The following is a 22,151-nucleotide window of genomic DNA, read 5'->3' as shown; positions in this document are numbered from 1 at the left end:
AATTTTTGTAACAGATGGCAAGAAAGTGTGCCTCCTACCTTTTGTCAACTTTCAATTGTCCCTGCCTTCCTTTGTCTGTGCAGGTATCTGGTAAACCTAAATTCAATACACAGCATTTTCATGCCATTAAGATGTCCAACAGTTGGCCACTATAAATTAACTGACAAAATGCAGTTGCAAAATGGAATAATCACTTTAAGATGCTATTGCAAGCAGGTTTCTTTATTATTCTCCTTCGATAAAGAATGACCAATATGGAGTATATTTTTGGTTCTTGTTTAGCAATACTGAATATGATTTTCACCTTTTCCCCTCATATTCAATCAAAATAAATCCCTCTTTTTAAAAAGGACCTCTTTTAAATTCATTTAATGTATAAATTTAAAAAGCTGGACAGAAGGTCCACTACTAGAATTCAAGGTAGCTGAAAGCAAGGTACAGTCTGAAAACCAATAAAGTTGAGGAAAAAAACAGTCGTTTTTTTCCTATATAAATACACATTTTAAGTAACTTTATTTTTAAAAATCTAGTTTATTAAATATTGCTTTTGCGGACATGTTTATAACAAGTCCATTTTTAACATTTCAAAGCAGTAATATTAAAATACAGTTTCAATATAAAGTTTTTCATAGTTTTACAGTATTCAAAAAATGACAGCTCTGCTTTAAAAAAAGACTTACACCAAGACATCAGAAAAAAACATTTAAATAAACAAATTTGGCATTTTCATAATCTTTGAAGTATAAAACAGAATATTAACTCTTTACTTGCAAGTGGATACATAAATTTATTATGAGTCTGAAATGTAAAACATTTTAAGAGTGCTGTACCAAGAAAAAAAAACTGATGAAAGTGCATCCCTGAAAGTAGGCCAATCCATTGTATCAGCTCTTTTAAAATTGTGACACGTGAAAATGTCTCTTCCATTCTAAGTAACAAAGGCTTTATTTCAGAGTTTTTCCATTTCATCTCATTTTTACCCTTTGTATAAAAGCCTATGGGCGCCCACCAGGGGGCAATGTAAGGTTAGCCATTAAATCACGAACAGCTGCAAAGATTGTACACTCACCTAGAAAAAGGGAAAGAAAAAGAAGTTAAGAGAAGTGGATTACATTATGACAGTGATAAATACAAAATGTAAACAACTAACAATAACAAATATACAATTTATGCACCATAAACAGAATTCCAATTGTCTATATTGCTGCTTTATTCTAACTTACTAGAAAGTGTACAGTTGGTATCGAAAATAAAAGGTATATCTTTTAAATACCAATTACTACATAATATGCACAAATACCATCCAAGCTAATGAGATTTTCTATATGTAAGAAAGATCATGCATTTAAAAGAGCCAAAAGCCAAACTGTTGGTTGTGGTTTAGCAACCAAATTCTGTTTGGCTGTAAATATTTTTCTCAGTCTCCCATGTATACTATCCTGTGCTCCTTAAAAGAAATGTGAATGCTAAACTATATTGCTAAAGAATGACCAATTCATGCTAATAGTACTGAAGAACACTTTTGATGACTATTAGAAAATGCAAAACAATTGGACAGCTATTGCTGGCATTGCTGTTAACAGTTACATTAATTATTAACCTTTGTAATATTTTTCAATTTTCAATTGAAAAAGTTATTAAATCAGAATAAGAAGTCAATAATATTTGGAATTAATTATATCAACACTATACAAAACATAAAAAATCTCTAGGAGAACCCAGCACTTTTCTTGACAAGGGACTCAAAGACAAAAGAAAATTCACAATTTCAAAAGTGATAACTCAAGCAGAATGTTTTTATTTTTAACCTGGCAAAAACCCCACAAACTGTATGCCTACAGCTTTTGAAAATGCTGCTGTGTTTACTCTTTAAGGAATACAATCCGTGAAGACTTTATAACACAGGAAGGTTTCTAGCAGAGTATATAGGTTATTTAAATGTACACTGGGCTTCAACTTACTATTTTAAAATGACAAAGCAGTAAAAAGTAGCCATGGAGTTGTCTCAAAGCTTCCATTTAGAAGGCATGCATTAATTATTTTGATTAATCATTATGTTTTATAGCAATGTGGGAAAAGATGTTGCAAGTTTAAAACCATATATGCTAATTTTATTTTTTTCCAGTTTTGGTTAAGCCCCAAGTGTAGAGTCAGATGACCAATGCCCCACTAATTGTTCAATTACAAACTATAACTGCATTTCCCTTCCCAAAATCATCACTGCTTAAGTAACTCACAGTTAAGCTACTCTCTGAAGCATGCATGAATCAGAGGTAGCCCACATAATAGTCCAAATGCTAGTGATTATTGCATGGATGTTGGATAATTCACCTTGAACCATGGTGGAAGTATATGTCTTACTGTCCCAAAATCATTTACCTCCATGACGATCAGAGGTTCAGATGGAGTGTTATCAAAAATAAAGGCAAGCATTTGAAGAAGCATCATCCATACCACCTGAATCCTATAAACTGCTTGCATATAGTTGTAGTGTATATAGTATAATTTTAGAATCAGTGCTCATCAGTATGATCATACTACCCTATAAAGCCAATATAATTATTTGTAATTTCAAACCAAGTCTGAGAGATTAGTGTCTTGGGCAGAAATTGCAAACCCAAGAATAAAACTGTTGAAAAAAAGTGCATTTCAAAAGTTTCTAATACTTTATTAAGGGAGAAGGAGAAACTGAATACAAAAGTATCTCACAGAAAAAATGCAGCACAGAATAGAAGATACAGTCAAAACAAGATGTTAGTTGTGAAATACAGAAAATGAAGCTAGTACTATAAAATGTTACTTTATAAATAATTTATAAATCGGTCCATCTTGCTGGCTCACCGACTTTCCTTGAAAGAGTACAAATGAGAACAAGATAGGCAACCAGTCTCATAACAAATAAATTACAATAAATGGGAAAATATATTTCTATAGTGCAGGATGACTAACGAATACTATATTTTACATAAGTATATACACCGAGTCACATGTTAATGCTTAAAATAGTGTAACTATGACCACAGTAGTATAAGTCAAGTCATCAAATGCATTACACTTCCTTGGTCAATAATATAAAGTCCATGTCATGTCAATAATACAACCCTTCTGACACCACGAAGCAGTATATTCAGACAATTTATTACGTACATGCATTAACTGAAACCAGATTTTAATAAAACCAATTAAGGCAAAGCAAGAGTCATGATAAAGTGCAATATTTAAAGTGTAATTGTTGAGATTCTGGCAACTCAAACATGCAGATGATTTGACCTACTGCACATGTACAGTACCTGACCGTGGTGAATTCAGTTCTGCGAACCTCTTTAGAATATTGCTAACCATCATGGGAGCAGCAACTGAAGAGTTCTGCTGCCGGGGAATATCTGCCTGCTGTGTAGTACCCGAAGCCATGTCATAAATGATTGGAACGATTATGCTCATGGCTTCCTGTGGAACTGCAGATTTTTGTGTCAGCTGAAGCTGCCAAACAGAACAATATATACAATGATTACCATAGTAATTCTGCATCTATACAGTCTTTTAAGATCATAAATTTGATTTTGAATATTTAACTGCTGAATAATTCTAGTAAAGAATTACCAGAGATGTTCATGGAAGAGCAAATAATGATACATGCACCATAATCTCATACAAATGATGCAATGTATGTATGTAATTGTATCATTTGTACGTGTAACATGATGCAGGTGCCATTTTACTATTGTTAGGGCTTGTTATAGTTGCTGGCAATAGCTATGTCTGCAAATAAGAGGTTAAAAGGTTTCAAAAGAAAATAGATGCCTTTTAATTGATTTTTTTCCTGCTGCTTGGAATTCTGGAAGTTGTTGTCCATGAATGTATTAATTTAGGGAAGACAGCACTATCAGCACAAATTAAATAGGAACTATTTTTTTAATCTAAGTAACTAGACTAGTTCCAAAAAGATTTTATGCTTCTTTCAAAAGATGTTATTAATAGAGGTTATACTAGTCATACTTAAGCTAAGGTAAAACAGTGAATTAACCTTATTACATGTGTTCTTAAAGACCCCATCAAATAGAATCATCAGCATTAGAACCCGCTATTTTACTTACAAAGAACAACATTTTCGATTTCAGCACAACCGCAGGTGTTCCTGGAGGTGCAATTGGTGGAGCACTTGGAGGAATTGTCAAACAAAACTGTACATTCCATTTCAGCTGGCTTGCCTGATCAGGAAACTATTTAATAAAACATGCCATTGAAATAGATAAATAATCCACTTTCAATTTAAGTAGAGAAAATATTTGCAATAATGATGAGAACAAAATGGACTTACCAGCTCTAGTTTCATGATGTGTACACAATCCCGAAGAATATGTGTATGGGCTCCCAATAGCTTGGTAAAGGCTATTAAAGTATTGGCTTTGAATGGTGGCCCTGCAACCTGCAATAAATGCAGTATATTGTAATTTCTTTAATTAGTAACATTGTGAACATTGTAGGTTAGTTCAAAGGAACACCACGAAATTGCAAAAAGTTGGGTCGGATACCCATGGTTGAATACAGCTTTTAAAATCTTTTTTCAATGTTTGGCTACTCCTGATCATGGAACAGTGGCTTCTGCTCTTTCTATGAAAATTAATTCAAAGACCTCTTACCATGAAAAATCACAGCACCCTAACTACTTTGTTCATTAAGCCCTCAGTTACATTACAACAGGGATGTCAAACTCACATCGTCTTGGGACATTTTTCTTCTTCGCTAAACCAGGCATGGGCATGGCCACACCCATGACACATCCGGCCCATGGGCCAGGAGTTTGACAGCCCTGCATTACAATAACATTGGACAAATACATACCCTGGTTTCAAAAAATTTCTCCAAAACTTGCAATTCTTCTTGTTTCCACTGGCCTGCAGTTTCAGGTGCTACTTTTAGTTGCAAGGTCTGGTTAGTTTTGGGATTAAGGGCAACTCTACACTTCAGAGCATCTGTTTTGAACATGATCACTCCAGGTTCATTGGAATTCATTAGCTGCAACTGTTAAAAAAAAAAGGCCAAAATATCTGATTGAAATGAAAGTTCTTATCCAAGCTTTATTATGATCTGAACAACAACAGAAAGTTTTATTTAAATGGAAATGAAAGGCACCATTGCTATTGTCTGATGAAATTGAACAGGTTTCTCTGTCAATAATTAATAATTTGCTTAATGATCAGTACAGTAGCTTTATAAAAATAACTTATCTGAACATTTAAATTCTGAAGAACTGCATACTGCTTTATACTCCTACCACAAGAAAATACTTTCCATCAAGTCAGCAGTGGGCATAGTCTATTTGATATCAAGGCAACACATATTTTTCCTCAACTTTTCAAATATGAAATATATCTTCGATAAAATTCTTATTTTGCTACTAATTATAACAGATTTATGATGACTTGGACAACAAACAAGTTTATGGAGGAGTCAGAATTTGGACAAAATGTTTCCAAATACAGGTAGTCCTCAACTTATGACCACAATTGAGCCCAAAATTTATGTTGCTAAGTGAGAAATTTGTCAAGTGAGTTTTGCCCTATTTTACGACTTATTTTTACCACATTTGTTAATGGAATAACTGCAATTGTTAAATTAGTAATAGGATTGTTAAGTGAATCTCGTTTCTCCACTGACTTTGCTTGTCAGAGTTGCAAAAGGGGATCACATCACCCCAGGACAGAAATGTGAATCAGTTGTCAAGCATCTGAATGTAAATCATGTGACAATGATGATGATACAATGATCATAAGTGTGAAAATGGTCATAGATCACTTTTTCAGTGCTGTTCTTCTAACTTCAAACAGTTACCAAGTGAACTGATGTAAGTCAAGGACTACCTGTATAAACACTAAACAAAATGTTTTCCAATTTGCATTCCTAGGAACTTTGGGATTTTTCAATAAAAGGACTGGTAATATAGAAGTGGATGAGCCACATTTGGGATAAACATATATTGTTTCATATGATTCCAAACAACTTAAAACATGGTTTCCAAAAGTACAATTTCTACTTCCATGCATACTGAAGTTAGGAGAAAAATGAAGCTTTGCCTTTCAGGAACTGCTTAATGGAATTAAAGTTTTTAATCCTATTGGTACCGTTTCCTGCTGAATAATCCTTTGGAGATGCCTCCTCATAATAACCGATCCAAGAAAACGTTCAAGTGGTGAACAAAGATAACTTCCCGCAAGTCCTGGCATGAGTCCAGGGGTTGGTGAGGGCAGCAATAAAACATTCAAGGCACTGTGAGTGAGAATTGTTGGTATGGATGCAGCCCAGGAACGGTGAGGTAGTTTACGTGGTGGAGGCATATTGGTTGGCACTGCTTGAGAACCTAGTAAAAACAAAGATGATCTTATTCTTCCTGCCCTTTAAATAGAGGAATTGCAGACTCACAGTGGGTGGTGAATTTCACAAGATTCTGCCTTGGGTCCTATAACACCAGCAATTCTTCAGTTTGATCCCAGTCTTACTCAGACATACTAAAAATCTGGATGACTGTGTAATTATTATTACAATAACAATTTTTTAAAAAATCATACTTTTAACAGCCTGATATTATTTTGTATATAACCAAAATGATGAAAACCTTATCAACAAATTTTAAACTTTGGAGGCTGAACAGAATGACCATTGGCTTACCTGAAGGATCGTTCTCTATGCGCTGTGGGAGAGCCCAAGCATGGGTTCAATTAGTCTGGCTGCCCAAGGACTGAGTTCAAATTTCTTTAACCATGCCTCCTGTTCCTCCTTAAGGCCAATTTTTCAACGATTGTTGGGACCAGAGAGATATGATGAGATGGCGTGGAAATCTTCTGGTACCCTGGACCCAAACGAGATCTTGGGCAGAGTTGGACTCTCCCACAGTGCACAGAGAACAACCCTTCAGGTAAGCCAATAGTAATTCTCCTGTGCGCTGCTTGGAGAGTCCAAGCATGGGACCTACCCAAGTTAATTGTCACCAGGGCGGGTAGAAGGTCTGTCCAGGGGTTCGGCCGTGGAGTGTACCGCTGTAGCACCCTTCTGCCAAATGAAGCCTTGGCTTAGGCAAATGTGTCTATTTTAAAGTTCCGAACAAACGGAGAGGGGGACAACCACGTCGCCGCCCTGCAATGTCCTCTATTGTTGCCTGGGCTGCCCGGGCAGCCTTCATGGAGGCACTCCTCATGGAGTGAGCAGTGATATAGTGCGGAACCGTCCTTGATTGCTGCTCATACGCCAAGGCGATGCATGATCTCAGCCATCGCCGATGGTTGATGATGACACTTTCCACCCCATAGACCCGAGCTAAACAACACGAAAATTGCCTCAGACCTGCAAAAATCCATTGTTCTCCTCACATATCTACGCAGAGCCCACCTGACATCCAGAGTATGCCAGGTATGTTCCCTGGGATGTCTCGACTGTGGGCAAAAGTCTGGTAAGACCACCTCTTGCGCTCTGTGGAACCAAATGTTAATTTTGGGTATAAATGAAGGGTCCAAGCGAAGCACAGCCTTGTCAGGATGAATAATACATAAATCATCTCGAACCAATGGGGCTGATGTCAGGGCCTGTAGGACCACTGAGAGCTGCCAAGTGGGGCAGCGATGAACCACTGAGGGTCCTAAATTGGAGGTGCCCTTGAGGAAGCTATGCACCTTGGAAGTCTGCTGAGAGGTTGAGACAAATGGCCTGACCAAACTGTAGACAACGTGGCTACTTGGCAACGGACGGTGTTTGGGGCAAGGCCTCTATCTAGGCCCTCCTGCAGGAAGTCCAAGATACGCAAAACAGATGCCGTGACTGGATTGAGATTTGTGGGTGGAACACCAAGTGGTCCGGGTGGACAATGGCCCCCTGGCTGAGGGAGACCTGGCCTTGAGGGATGCGCCAGGGATTTGCCACGGAGACACTGACAAGGTCGGCGTACCAGGATCTCCTGGGCCAATGCGGAGCCACCAGTAGGACCTCTGCCGCTTCTGCGATGATCTTGCGGACTACTTGCAGCAGAGGCAGAAAGGCGTCCAGGGGCCATCTGCAACGGAGGGCATCCATCCCCTCCACCCAGGGGGAGCGAAAGCGGGAGAAGCTCCTGGCTGGCAAAGAGGTCGATTACCGGGACTCCGAATCTCTGTGACAGCTGGTGAAAGAAATTCGGGTGCAGGCACCACTCTGAGTTGGCTATGGTGGTCCTGCTCAGCCAGTCCATTTGAATGTTGTCCACCCCCGAAATGTGGTCTGCTCTAATCGACTCGAGGTGTCGCTCTGCCCACCTGCCCAGGGACTCTGCCTCCGCCATGAGGGATTGGGATCGCGTGCCCCCTTGGCAGTTGATACGGGCCTTGGTGACCACATTGTCCATCACCAGGACGTGCTTGGGTTGAATGTCCTCCCGGAAATGACGTAGGGCTCTGCTCTCAGCTCCAGCCAGTTGATGTTGCAAGCTGACTTTTCCCGAGACCACCTACCCTGAGTCACTTGATAGCCGAAGTGCGCATCCCAGCCGAATAGACTGGCATCTATTGTTACAACCAGTCGATCTAGCTCCTTGAACAAGTGACCTTTTTTCATGGACGGTGATAGCCACTACCGGAGGGAGTGCTTCACCCTTGGTGAAACTCGAATCGATGCTGGGGAGCTGCTTTTGTTCGCGCTCTGAAGCGGCAGCAACAGCCACTGGAGTTCCCTTGTATGGAGCCTTGCCTAAGGAACCACCGATATGCAGGAAATCATTTTGCCTAATAATTGGGATAGAAGTAGCAAGGGAACCTGCCTGACTCCCTGAACCCTGCAAATTAGGGTTCCTATGCTTTCTAACCTTTCCCGAGATAGGAAGACCCTGCAAGCTAAGGTGTCAATCTCTGTGCCTAGATGTACGATCTTGTGGTCAGAATCAAGTGGCTTTTCTCCAGGTTCACAGAGAACCTGTGGGTCTGAAGGACCTGCATGGTGGCCTGCAGATCGCGGACTGCCTGTTTCCTGGATGACGACTGAATGAGTATATCATCCACGTTACCCTGGAGTCTCACCGGCCTCCTTCTGAGAGTTGCTGCGATAACTGAGAGACTTTTGGTGAAGGTCCTGGCGGCCGACAACAGGCAGAAGGGCATGGCCCTGTATTGATAGTGTCAGCCTGCGTAAAAGAACCTCAGGAACCTTCGATAATGAGGGCGAATTGGTTTATGTAGGTATGCCTCCCTTAGGTCTACAGACATGAGAAGGTCCCCCTGCCTTATCCCTGCAAGGATGGTTTGCAGGGATTGCATTTTTAACCTCCTGTATATCAGGTGATAGTTGAGGTTCTTTAAATCCAATATTGCTCTCCCCCCACCCACCCCGAGCTCTTCGGTACCAAGAAGAGGATGGAGTAGAATCCCTTCCGTTTTTGACCTACTGGTACCAGTTCTATGGCATTGATATCAAGGAGATGTTGAATCTCCTTGTGCATGAGCTCTCTCTTGGATGGACAGGAGGGAATGGGACAGCAAATAAAGTTCCTCGGGGGAAGGGAAATGAATTCCAGGATGAGACCTTGTCTCACCGTCTGTAGGACCCAAGAGTCTGTCATGGTTAGTTCCCATTGGGAGGTGAGCTGCTGAAGTCACCCCGATGGGAGCCAGCCTCTGGTGGTCACTTGTTCTTACGGAAGGGCCTCTGGGATGCCCCTCCTCAATTTGGTCTGCGATAGGGGTACTGTTGCCTGCCTCTATCCCGAAATGACTGTTTGTCCTGAGACTGATCAGGAGGTTGGGAGAATGGTCTGTGAAATACGGAGGTGTTAAATTATGTGTAAGTCGCACGAAAGGACTGCCTCCTAAAATAAGGCTGATTCTTCCTCTCCTGCTTTTTGTTACTGGTAGGTAGGACCTTCCTCTTGTCCTTAAATTCGACCAGCACCGAATCTAATGCCTCCCCAAATAGTTTGTCTCCCTTGAAAGGAGTTGCGGCTAGCTCCCATTTCGATTTCACATTGACTTGCCAATGGCGAAGCCAGAGAAGGCGTTGAGACATTACGCTAGACGCCAGAGCTCTAGATGTGAATTTTGCCACATTTAGGGAAGTGTCCAGTGAATACTGGGCTGCTGCAATGATCTTATTCACGTCTTGGCACAGACATGTGTCCTCTGCTAGTAACTTAGACTGTAATTCTCGTAACCAGAGAATACGAAGGCCTAATAAAAAGGAGGCAGAATAGAGGCCTTAATGGCCCAGTCTGCCACTTGGTGGGTCTTGTGACAAGTCTTCTCCGCCTTCCTATCTTCTGTTTTGAGACCTTCCATGAGATTGTCTGGAAGAACCGAATTAGAGGTCAAGGAAGTGACCGGAGGGTCTACAGAGGGCAATTTTAAGATGTTCTCTAAATTTGACTCCACTGCGTAGAGTCTCTTATCTCCCCCACCAGGGACAGCCAGGGAACCAGGCTGGATCCACTGGCATTGTACTATGTCCATAAACAGTTCAGGCACAGGAATGAGCTCCTGAGCTGCGGCCTGTGCCTTAAACATGCTGTTTCTGGGGTTGGATGCAGCCGCCTCAGAGGAACCCAGTCCTGCTTGGGGGGAAGTATCCAACTGGGTAATGGACAGCCTTATGCAAGATGGATTTGAAGGTAGTAGGCTTAAAAAGTCCTGAAAAGGCTGGGGTGTCTGGGGGAAGGTCCTCATCCTCAGACAGTTCTTATTCTTCATGATACTGTTCATCCCCTGCAGAGACCTCACTAATCGCAGAGGATTCCAGGGAAGGATACCTCACTCTGCAACTAGTAATAAATGGAAACAATAAGTAAAGGAAATAATATAATAAATGGCGTGATTTTTTTAAAAATCAAGAAAATACTCATACAGAAATAGTATTTGATTGTACTTTTACATTCTCCTGTGCAGTGCTTGGAGAGTCCAAGCACGGCTTAAATTAGTCTGGTTGCCCAAGGACTGAGTTCAAATTTCTTTAACCATGCCTCCTGTTCCTCCTTAAGGCCAGTTTTTCAATTCAGTCTGGCCCATTAAGGACACAGTTGAGTGAGTTCCAGCTGTTTTGGGATAATTTGGCTTGGGCTCTCCAATTTGTGCACAGGTTTATTGTTTTAGTTTATTGTTTTCATTATTTCATGTATTTTAAATAATTTTTCTGTTTGGAGATGTGGAGCAAGGAGCAAACTAGTGGGGGTGTTTGCCTTCCATGCCACTCTGGTTGGAGGCAAGCCTGGTCGCTCTGTTGGACTATCGGTCAGTTTGGAGGGCTCCAGCAACCAAAGGCGAAGCATGGACACAGCAGTGCTTCTCCATCTAAGTGCCATTTTTTTGTAATTTGGTGGATATCATGGCGAGCGTGATTGACGGCTGCCATTTTCTGGCCAGCCCCCACAGCGCGTGGTGGCCATTTTGAACCTCCGCTTCACACGCTTTTCTCTGGACTCGGCAATGGATCTCCGGAGTTTGGAAGACGGTTATGCTCGGAGCATGGCAGCAGCAGCGGGGTTACAGCGGCACCCTGGCCCGGCCCTGCAGGGAGAGCTGGGCATGGTGAGGCTGGGAGGCACGCGAGCTGGAGGCAGAACAAGTGCTCGCGCAACCTCTCTTTCTAGCAGGGCAGAGCGCCACGTGGCTTAGCGCCTTTAGGATATTACTGGGTCGGTGAGTGGCGCTCTGCCCAGCAAACCCCCCGCTCCAGCTGGGCAGAGCACCACCCACCAACCTAGCGGTATCCCAAAGGCATCAAGCAATGTGAGCACCTTTGCCCCCCCTCCTCCCAGCTCCTGCGGGTTTGCGCCTTCGGGATATCACTAGGTTGGTGAGTGGCGCACTGCCTGGCTGGAGGGTGGGTTGTCCAGAGGGCTTATTATTGGGGGAGGGTGTATATTATTGCCCACAGGAAAAATATGGCATGGCCTAATTATCAGGACATGTCATAATTTTGGGGAAACACGGTATTGGTACTACCCTTGTTTCCCTTTGCCATAGTCATTCTATTTCTATTTGTAGGTCTTTGTATTTTGTTAACTTCTCTAGTTCTTTCTCTTCTATTCTGCTGTCTCCAGGCATTGCCACATTACTGTTACTACTACTACTATTATTATATATTTTATTCATTAAAAATGAAACTCAAGTCAACTGAACATTCAAAAGCGCATCACAAATACCATTGATTGCTGCTAATGGTTGATACGGGTTGCTGCCTGTGTTTTAGATATCAATCAAGTACCTTTTTAAGATGTAAGATGTTCCAAGTAGCAGTTTTTTGTAGTTCCGCTGGTATTATTGCAGAAAGCTGCAATTTCTTGATGTATTTTATAAAATTCTTGGACATGGTACCAAGTGCCCCAATGACAATGGGTATTACTACATTATTATTATTGTTGTGGTGGTTGTTGTTATTATATACTTTATTCATTAAACATGAAACTCAGCCAACTGAACATTCAAAAATGTATTACAAATACCAGTGACTGGTGGTAATGATTGATACGGTTTGCTGCCAATGTCCTAGGTATCAACCAAGTACCTTCTTAAAATATAAGATGTTCCGAGTAGCGCAGTTGTTTGGAGCTCCGCTGGTGTTATTCCAGGAAGAATTACCACCAGGGGGTTTGGTATTATTGTTCTTATCATAAGGTGACATAATCCAACAAAATAATTATTGCTTGTAATTTATTTAGTATCAGTAACAAAATGTATTTAAGTTATCTATACTGAAAACTGACTGAATTGAACTGAAAACAAATTATTTTGGATCTTTAACACGCAATGGCGTTCCCCATTGTGAATGTGCTATTACACATGTTGATCAAGCAGCAATGCTTTCTATCCTGTCAGTGATCTCACCTAATAGATAACCAAATAGCTTCTCAATTACTGAATAACAAAAGCTCTGACTTTTATGAAGTGATCTAAATTATTTAGCTGAAAACATGGAAACTTGTAACGAATCAAACTTCTCAAATATTTGAGGACTGTTTTTCAGACATCCCAAATGATGTAGTTTGGAATGAAAATGAAGTAAGGGAAAGATTTATTTAAAAAAACACCCTTTTAGAATTCCTTCACTTCATTTTATAGTGATTTATAGTACTATGTTGAAGGAAAAAAATAATGCTATAAAAAGGTCTAAGAAAAACCTGAAAAGAAAGCCACAAATGCTATTTATGGAATATTGAAAAATAATAAGGTGCAAGAACACAGAAAAGTAAACCAGGGTGTGATTTACCAATGGAGTGGTTATGTAGTTGTATGCATACCTTGCTATGTCCACACAATCCCTCTATTTCATGAGCTGCACTGGATGTACCTTCCCAGATTCAAATCAAAGACGACTATATAGTCATCATCTATATAGTCGTCATGGCCTAAGGCCCAGTTGTTTGAAAATCACCTATCTCTCATGGTTTCTACAAATCTGGTGAATGCTGTCAGGCTGTTACACACCAGCTTCCTTTGATTAAACAATACCATCTATTTAGACCCAGTAAATGTGCTTTTGCTGTTGTAGCATCTACTGTCTGATATGAGATTTCTTCTGAAATTCATGTAGATCCCACTCTGTTGGCATTTCATAAGGCCCTAAAACTGTCTGACTGTTCTCCCAGGCTGTGGGTTAGAATATCCTCTTGTTGGATATGTTTTTGTATATGTATTTATATTAAGTGAGCAATTCCTTTGTTTTGTTTCATATTATGTTTAATTGCTTAATATATTGTAAGCCAGCCAGAATCAGTTTAGAGTTAGGCAATTTCTAAATTGAAGTAAATAAGTGCAAATTATATAATATATATTCAAAGACTGCATCTATATCTAACAAGGATGTTACTAAAAGATGTGGAGACTCTAGAAAGAGTGCAGAGAAGAGCAACAAAGATGATTAGGGGACTGGAGACTAAAACATATGAAGAACGGTTGCAGGAACTGGGTATGTTTAGCTTAAGAGAAAGAAGGACTAGGGGAGACATGATAGCAGTGTTCCAATATCTCAGGGGTTGCCACAAAGAAGAGGGAGTCAAGCTATTCTCCAAGGCACCTGAGGACAGAACAAGAAGCAATGGGTGGAAACTAATCAAGGAGAGAAGCAACTTAGAACTGAGGAGAAACTTCCTGACAGTTAGAACAATTAATCAGTGGAACAGCTTGCCTCCAGAAGTTGTGAATGCCCCAACACTGGAAGTCTTTAAGAAGATGTTGGATAGCCATTTGTCTGGAACGGTATAGGGTTTCCTGCCTAGGCAGGGGGTTGGACTAGAAGACCTCCAAGGTCCCTTCCAACTCTACTATTGTATTGTATTGTATTATTTTCTATTGGAAAAGATAGCAAGAGTGAATGCAAAAACTAAAAAAAGAAATTAATTTGTTAACAATGCCTGGGAATGTATTCAGCAAAATTTTAATTCAAAGGACAGGAGGTGATAATGAACAAAACTTGAGAAAAGGAGTAAGGTTTTATATAAGGCAGGGAGTGTGCATAACAAATTTATGCTCTTTAACAAATTACTGAAAAATATACAAATGTGGTAATGGAAATTCATTGTATATCTTTTGATTTAGAAAAAGTCTATGATAATGTGAATGGGTGTGGATTATTAAATGTTTTGCATTAATATGTAATTCAAGACTGGCTGCTGAGTGTGCTAATATGATAATACAATGGAAATAAAACCTGAGTTAGAATAGATGGAATGTTTAGCAAATGATTCCACACTAAAAAAAAATTAGTTTATGTGATGTTTCCTTAATATATTTATAGAAAATTGGTGATTAGAAGTTAGTTGGGGATATAGTTAGCATATGAATGACATCACTAGCTGAATCATTTCCAACAAATGATTTCCAGGCCTGTACAACGCAACAACAAAAATATGGCTCAAACATGAATCTGAAAATTACTGTATAAAAGTCCAAGGAAAATGTATTTGACAGAGAAAATTGAATAACAAAATACAGGCTATATATAAATGGCAAAAACTAGAGCAAATAGACAGTGTAATTTGATAGAATCATTACTTGAAGATGGGAAAATAAACAGAGAAATTTCAGGGAAAATGAAATAGAAAAGCTTTGGGAATTATATGGTCTACTGCAATGAATCAATGTTTGTCAAAGGAAGTGAAAATGATTGTAACAGAATGCTTCTGCGCATTGGAAGTGAGAGATGGGTACATCATGAGAAACACATACCTTGGGAACTTGCTTATATTTCAATAGGAAGACTGATGAATGTACTAGGCTAAGTTATTTGGAATTGGCTAACGAGTCAATAAATAAAGTTCCACCAGCCTTTTATTAATTATATTGCTATGGACATCAGCAAGAGAATTGATGTGGATTATAAAGAAATATTGAGTATGATTGAATTGCTACTTCTTTTAATGCAACAGATAGCTGTTTATGCAACCAGCTATTGCTCATACTTACTTGTTCCTGCTCGTGGTGAATGAGATGCATCTGGTATTGGAGAATGTAAGGAAGGATTGGCTGGTGACATTCCAGGCATACGTGTTGTTGCAGAGGGACCAGAAACCTGAGGTGAACCTGGCCAATTCCCGGCACGTTGACTGGGTGACATCATTGTGTATGGTGAACTAGGATCTATTGTGCCTGTGAAAATTCCAACATCTTGAAAACAGTTTTCTCAGAGAGTAATATGGTAAAAGAATTGAGAAACTACAAGAATATCAGAATGGTATAGCCATAGTCTATCTGAACCTGAGTACCAAATACAATAAAATCTCTTGCCTTGCCTGCTTTCACTCTATCATAGTCAAGAGGAAGAAATTGGAAGTACCCATTTCAATTAACTGCAATTTGTCACACGACATATGAATTAGGAATTTAGGTTTGTTTAAACTATGTTTTACTGAAAAAGCTAGGAGAAAAGTAAGATACAAGTTACACTGGACAACAAAGGTTTTGCTTCCTGAACACTTTTGGGTGTATCTTATAGATTTTTGGGCATTAATCACTAAAATATACTGTAATGTAACTTATTTTATAGAAATCTTCTGTTTTTACACAATGGCAATGTACCCCCTTAGGATTGACAATCTGTAAACCCATATTCGAGACCTGAATGCTGCTGTGTGAAGGAATGGATCTTATCATTTGCTCTAGGCTCCTGCTGACATACAGTTCGAAAGCGTGAAAACGTGAATAGATAAATAGGTACCACTTCAGTGGACTCATTAATGGAGATATAAAAAGAGTCCCAACTGCATGTTCCCTGGCAATAGCAATGCCACCAGTTAATCCCTTCACCCAAGAAGCTCCTGGGTGCTTCCAACACAACAACAACAACAGTGCATGCTGGCTATGTTGTAGAAACTTACAAAAACATGGAACTGTTGTTGAAGCACAACAAGTATACCAGTAACAACTGGAATATTTGGGGAGATCTGAAAGTAGTGTCTCTGCTTTCTAATCTCTAAAGATTTCACCAGGTTGTTGGAACAATGGAAACTATAATGTATCAATACTGGCTGACAACTGTTGGACACTGTAGTGAGATGCATCAGACACTGAGTACAAACAAACATCAGCAGCAGAACATTTTTAGCCCTGTTGAACTTATGAAGCATGTTGGAAATATGTGATTACTAGATTATAGTTATTAAAAGCTAATTTCATGTTTCTCAGTATTCCTATGTGATGCAATCATTTTGAAATTATATTTGTGTTCAGTTTGAAGGGGTCTACCATAATCACAAATGTTTTTCTGGAAACAAAACTTTTTTGGGGGGGGGGGAAATGTTATCCAGAGTTGTTATCTGATCTTAATGAAAACAAACATTTGTTTGAATTGTTTGGACATTACATCAGTGTTTCAACATAACACAAAATTATGGACTCATTTTCAGTACATCTATTTCACTTTCCTGCAATTTAACATGACAAATGGAGAGCCACATTCGTCTATGTTGGCAACAAATCAAGAGGAGTCTGGTAGCACTTTTTCTAACTGACTAACCTTTGATTAAAAGGCAGAAGCTTTTGTGACTTGCAGCTGATGTAATACATCTGTATCTGATGAAGTGAGCTGCAACACGTAAAAACTTATGCCTTTTAATCGAATGTGTTAGTTAGAAAAGGTGCTACCTGTCTCCTGCTGATTTTTCAATATTTATTATTATAAATCACAATAACATAGGTTATCTGAACATGAAATCATCAAAATGTGTTTTATGATCTCTTTCAGCCAAGTTACAGGATTAGAATTGTATATAGATAGTCCTTGACTTACGACCACAATTTGAGCCCAAAATTTCTGTTGCTAAGCAAAACATTTGTTAAATGTTAAATTGTTAAAATTTGTTAAATTTTTCCCCATTTTATGACTTTTCTTGCCACCATTGTTAAATGAATCATTGCAGTTGTTAAGTTAGAAACATGGTTATTAAGTGACTCTGACTTCCCCATTGCTTGTCAGAAGGTCACAAAAGTGGATTACGTCATGCCAGGACACTGCAACCGTTATAAATATGAGTCAGTTGCCAAGCATCTGAATTTTGATCATGTGATCTTGGGTGTGCTGCAATGGTCATCAGTGTGAAAAACAGTCATGTCCCTTTTTTCAGTGCTGTTGTAACTTTGAACTGTTGTAAGTCGAGGACTACCTATACTAGTCATAGATGTTGGCTATAACAATAAACTGCATACAAATGAAAATATAAGTAGATGCTTTCAATCTTATCTTTGTTGACTGGAAAAAAACAACAAGATATTGTAGATAACATTAAAAAACCCAGGCAAATTGAATTTAGTATACATTAATCTTCTATCTCCTTGTAACTTTGTCAGAAGAAGGGACAAGGGGAAAGTTTTGATAAGGCCTATTACCGTAAAAGATAGGGGGCATGATGACTCAGCGGTTAGACACTGAGCTTGTCAGCTGGAAAGCTGACAGACTAGGTTCAAGATCTGAGCACTGTGCAACAGTGTGTCAACTCCTAAAGTTGCCATGGTGAGGAAAGGGGTGAAACGCATTCCATGCATACTTTAGACCAGAGTCGGATCTCAGATTACCGCAGCAGACTTGGGAGGGGTACACCTCATTGGAGAATGTGATTTATGTCACAGACTGAGGGGAGGGAAGGAACAGGGATAAAGTTCAAAGAAGGCTATAATTCAAAGAAGGCTCATATTTGACTGCAAAAAGGCCTTGCCAAAATAAATGCTCTTAATAAATGGCTAATTTTCTTTTGAAATTTGGCTTGAAACTCATGAATTAATTAGGGCATTTTTTTTGAAACCTGACAGTGAGCTCCTGTTACTTGCCCTATGTTCTGACCTAAACTTCCCAAGAGCATGAAGCAAACTCCTGGTCCTGACAAAAAACCCTTTTATTAATTGACTGTGAATTCTGCTCATTCACATACAGCAAAGTCTTTCAAGGGAGAATTTACAGTAACAGACCTTATATAGCATAGAGAGCTGCCAGGCCGATATCTACAAAACTTGGCAAGGAGTCTCGGAGAGTCACGAGTCAATTAAGCGAACTATTATCTCCTGCAAACTCCACTCCCCTTTAGCTCCTCTTTTATTTCCTCTTGGAGTGGCCATTTATCGTCCACCTGTAACCTTACTCCCAAGTTGACCCGTTCTTTAGCTGTTCCCTTCATCTGTCAACTCTGTGCATGCACACACTGGAAATAGGCTCCAGCTGTTTGCATGCCTCACTGATGTCTGACTCTGAAGGCAGCTGATAACTGGCATATGGCTCTGGCCCCCTCTTTGCCTCTGACAGAGAGCCCTCATCAGAGCCTTTCCCAGACTCCAGGACTGGCCCATTTTCACCCCCAATCTCCTCACTGTCCGAATCTGCTGCCAGCTCCGCTGGCCACTGGCGAGCCACAACACCCTAGCTCCTGCTTGTCTGGAAGTTCAAAGGCATGCAAATGCAAGTAGATAAATAGGTAGTACTTCAGTGGGAAGGCAACAGCATCCCATGCACCTCACCATATAGTTATGATGGCCCATGACCACAACAATGTCTTTGGATAACACTGGCTGCCTTGGCTAAGAAATGGAGAGAAAGCGTATTGGTCTTACCTGATACACCTTTTCTCATTCAGGAGGAGATAACATTCAGGAATGGGTTGACTTTGTCTGCTTAACTGATTGGACTGAATCTGTTAAATCTTTGATGACACGCCGTTGCTAGGGCTTCCCAGCTTTTGAAGTGACATATTCAACATGTCTTGTAATAGTCTCCTCCCTGTAGAGACTGAAGACCACATGGTCTACAGGGTGAGGCTAGATGCTATCTCTACCTGAATGAGAAAAGGTGTATAAGGTAAGACCAACACCGTTTCTCTATTGTGGTGGAGATAGCATCCAGGAATGGGACATACCAAAGCTGGCTTGTCCTCACGGGCAGGTAGACTGCCCTTAGCTCCAACTAGTTGATGCTTTGGGTCTGGTCCCTCTGGGTCCCCTGCCCTTGGGCCGTCTGCAAGTGCAGGTGCCCCCTCCCAGCCAAAGAGACTGGCCTCTGTTGTAACAGTCAGTCACTCTGGCTCCTTGAACTGGAACCCTACAAAATGGCCAGAGACATCCACCAGTCGAGAGAATGGATGACCTTGATCAGGACGCGGACCTTTGCAGGCAAGCTGCTCCTGCCTGCTCTCTGAAAGGTAAGAGAAACCACTGAAGATCTTTGCATGCAAGCATGCCCACGGTATGATGGAAATGCTGGACACCATCTTGCCCAGGAGCTGGGAGAGCATGACCAGGGGCACTGTTCAGTATCTCTTGACCCAACATACCAAGTCCTTGAGAGTGGTCTGTTGCTCCTGGGACAGGTAGAGCTTGCACGCCACAGTATCCATGATTACTCCTAGATGGAGCAGGCGGTTTGTGGGATTGAAGTGGCTCTTCTCTACGTTAATAGAGAACCCGTGGTACTGCAATGCCTGGATAGGGACCCATAGGTTCTCCCTAGCCTGATGGGCCGAGGAAAGGGCTGTTTTGACTATCTGCCTCTGGTTGACCTGTCTGGGTATTGCCTCTGTCTCGGGGAGAAATCCTCCTGGGACCGGGGGAATCTGGCACCAGTGTTAGTGGGCTGAAAGGAAGGCCGGCAGAAGAACAGAGAGGGATGAAAATTGCTCCTGCCTGATGTTAGAACCTTCCTCTTGTCCCTGGACTTCACCAGGAATGGTTCCAGAGTTTCACCAAAGAAATGCTCCCCCTTGAAGGGAGCTAAGGCCAGTCGGCACTTGTGGCGTGTATCATCTTGCCACTGATGTAGCCAAAGCAAACGTCGGGCTGCCAGTAGAAGCAATTGACCTAGAGGCAAATCTGGCTGTGTTAAGGGTGGCGTCCGCTGAGAATTGGCTCACAGCCTTCAGCTTGTTTAAGTCCTTGTGCAACCTCACATCAGCCGCCAGGATCCTCTCCTGCATCTGGCGAAGCCAGAGCAAGGAGGTCCAGTTGAAAAAATGAGGTGATTATTGCTCTGTGGATTGTCCATGCCACTGCCAGGTGGGCCTGTTGCAAAGTCTGATCTGCCCTTTTGTCCTTTGGTTTTAAATTGTCCACAGGGTCCCCAGGCATAGTGGACAAGGGCTGTAAAGCTGCCACCAGCGCATCCATAGCTGGAATTTGAAGTAACTTGGCCAGATTTGGAGCCACGTTTTAGAACCTTTTGTCCGCTGCCAATGAATTGGGACCTGCCCCAGGGGAAGCCCACTGCCGTTGGACCATGTTGATAAACAGCTTTGGTGATGAAATGAACTCTGCTTCGGAGAGTCAGTTCGGAGAATAGAGTGTCCGTTGGGTCAGGCTGACTATCCAGTTCTGGTTCTGCAGTCTGAAGCCCTAAACGTGTTGCATTACTTAAAAAGCAGTGATTTAAAAAGGCTAGCCTGGAACAGTCCAGTCACGTTCTCCTCATCTGAGAGCTCCAGATCTCTTTGTCCTTCCTCCTCAGAGATCAGAGACTGGCTCTCTTTATTTTTAAATTACATTTTTTATTTATTTATCTTACATAATAAAAATTCTTTTGTGAACAGAGTGTTGTCCGAATTCCCCCTTTAACATTCCCACCAAAAGACATAATTCATTTTACATTATATTTCCATTATTTCCAATTTTAGCCGTATTACTTTTCTTCTCCTATTTTCCAGTTTCTAGTTTTTAACATGTGCAAACAATATAGTTTTTCTTTCTCTTTAAAAATAAAGAATTTATCATTTCTTTTCCATTTATTTTCCATTAACAATATGAATCTTCAAGTTTCAAATTTCAAGTTTTATATAATCAACATAACATAATTATTTATCAGCGTAAAGGTTCTTAATATAATTCCCACACATTCTAATTAAAACATATTTTTACCTTGTTAACAATCTCTCTTTCTACTGGATCATATCATTCTACTATTCTACTTCTAAATTTTCTTTTCTCTTTTTCTTCTTTTTATGTCATATATCTGTTCTAAATTTTCCCTCTCACTTTTCGATAGATATTTTGAGGATCTCTCCCCCAAGTTTCTCTTTCCCATCTCCCTTTATTTCTCTATTTTTGGCTAATTTCTTTTTCGGATGCCCTTTTTTCTTCTCTGCTGTCTTTGTGCTTTTACCCCGTTGAGTTTTATTTTCCATTTCTACCTTGTTAATTCCTGGCTCTCTTGTGGGGTACCTGTGGAATTAGGCTCAGGAAAAAGTGGAATTTCCCCTTACAAATGGGGATCCCGCTTGTGGCCTGGGTCCTTAGAGAAGCCAGAAGCCACTGATATTCTCCTGGATTGCTGCAGTCCTGCAGCAATGCCCTGTTTAATAGCCTCTGTGATAATAGCTTGAATGTTGCCTGGTGGTATAGGGAGTGTCCCCACCTCAAGGCGAAGGCCAGCTGCTGTAGGGGTAAACATGGCCTCTGGGACAGCTCTGGCTATCCCCCTGGCTTGTGCAGAAATTCCTGCAGGGTTATGCGGGTCTGTCACTGAGTCCTAAAGCCCTGTATTGCAAGCTGCCAAATTTGGACGTGAGGAGAGAGTCTCTCTCTAACTCCCTCTGGTGATAACTCAGGCAAGTGCAGCCTAATAGACTGGCTTGTCTCGCCTGACACTTCTGACAGTGAGGATTGCTTACTGCCAGCTCTGGAACAGATTTCCTCTAGGACTTTTTGCCTCCTTCGTTCATCTTTCTGGGCTGCTTTGGAGCCCCT

At 40.7% G+C, this 22,151-nt stretch overlaps 1 protein-coding gene across 3 annotated transcripts in view; it reads right to left on the bottom strand.

Moving 5' to 3' along the window:
• Positions 1 to 511: 511 nt before the first annotated feature.
• MED14 (mediator complex subunit 14) overlaps positions 512 to 22,151 on the bottom strand; it is a 106,397-nt gene continuing 84,757 nt past the window's right edge. For 2 of the 3 annotated variants that reach the window (XM_081951692.1, XM_081951693.1), the window contains exons 25-31: positions 15,405 to 15,587; positions 6,123 to 6,358; positions 4,843 to 5,022; positions 4,319 to 4,426; positions 4,095 to 4,220; positions 3,291 to 3,480; positions 512 to 1,069 (exon numbers count right to left, since the gene is read on the bottom strand). In XM_081951692.1, coding sequence (XP_081807818.1) covers positions 996 to 1,069; positions 3,291 to 3,480; positions 4,095 to 4,220; positions 4,319 to 4,426; positions 4,843 to 5,022; positions 6,123 to 6,358; positions 15,405 to 15,587 — 1,097 coding nt within the window. In that variant the 3' untranslated portion in view covers positions 512 to 995. The remainder of the gene's footprint in view (positions 1,070 to 3,290; positions 3,481 to 4,094; positions 4,221 to 4,318; positions 4,427 to 4,842; positions 5,023 to 6,122; positions 6,359 to 15,404; positions 15,588 to 22,151) is intronic. The other variant, XM_081951694.1, reaches the window with a different exon arrangement.

The sequence above is a fragment of the Natrix helvetica genome (assembly GCF_964273705.1).
Source record: "Natrix helvetica genome assembly, chromosome: 4".
Classification (NCBI taxonomy): domain Eukaryota; kingdom Metazoa; phylum Chordata; class Lepidosauria; order Squamata; family Natricidae; genus Natrix; species Natrix helvetica.
This window is presented reverse-complemented; position numbering and strand designations above follow the sequence as displayed.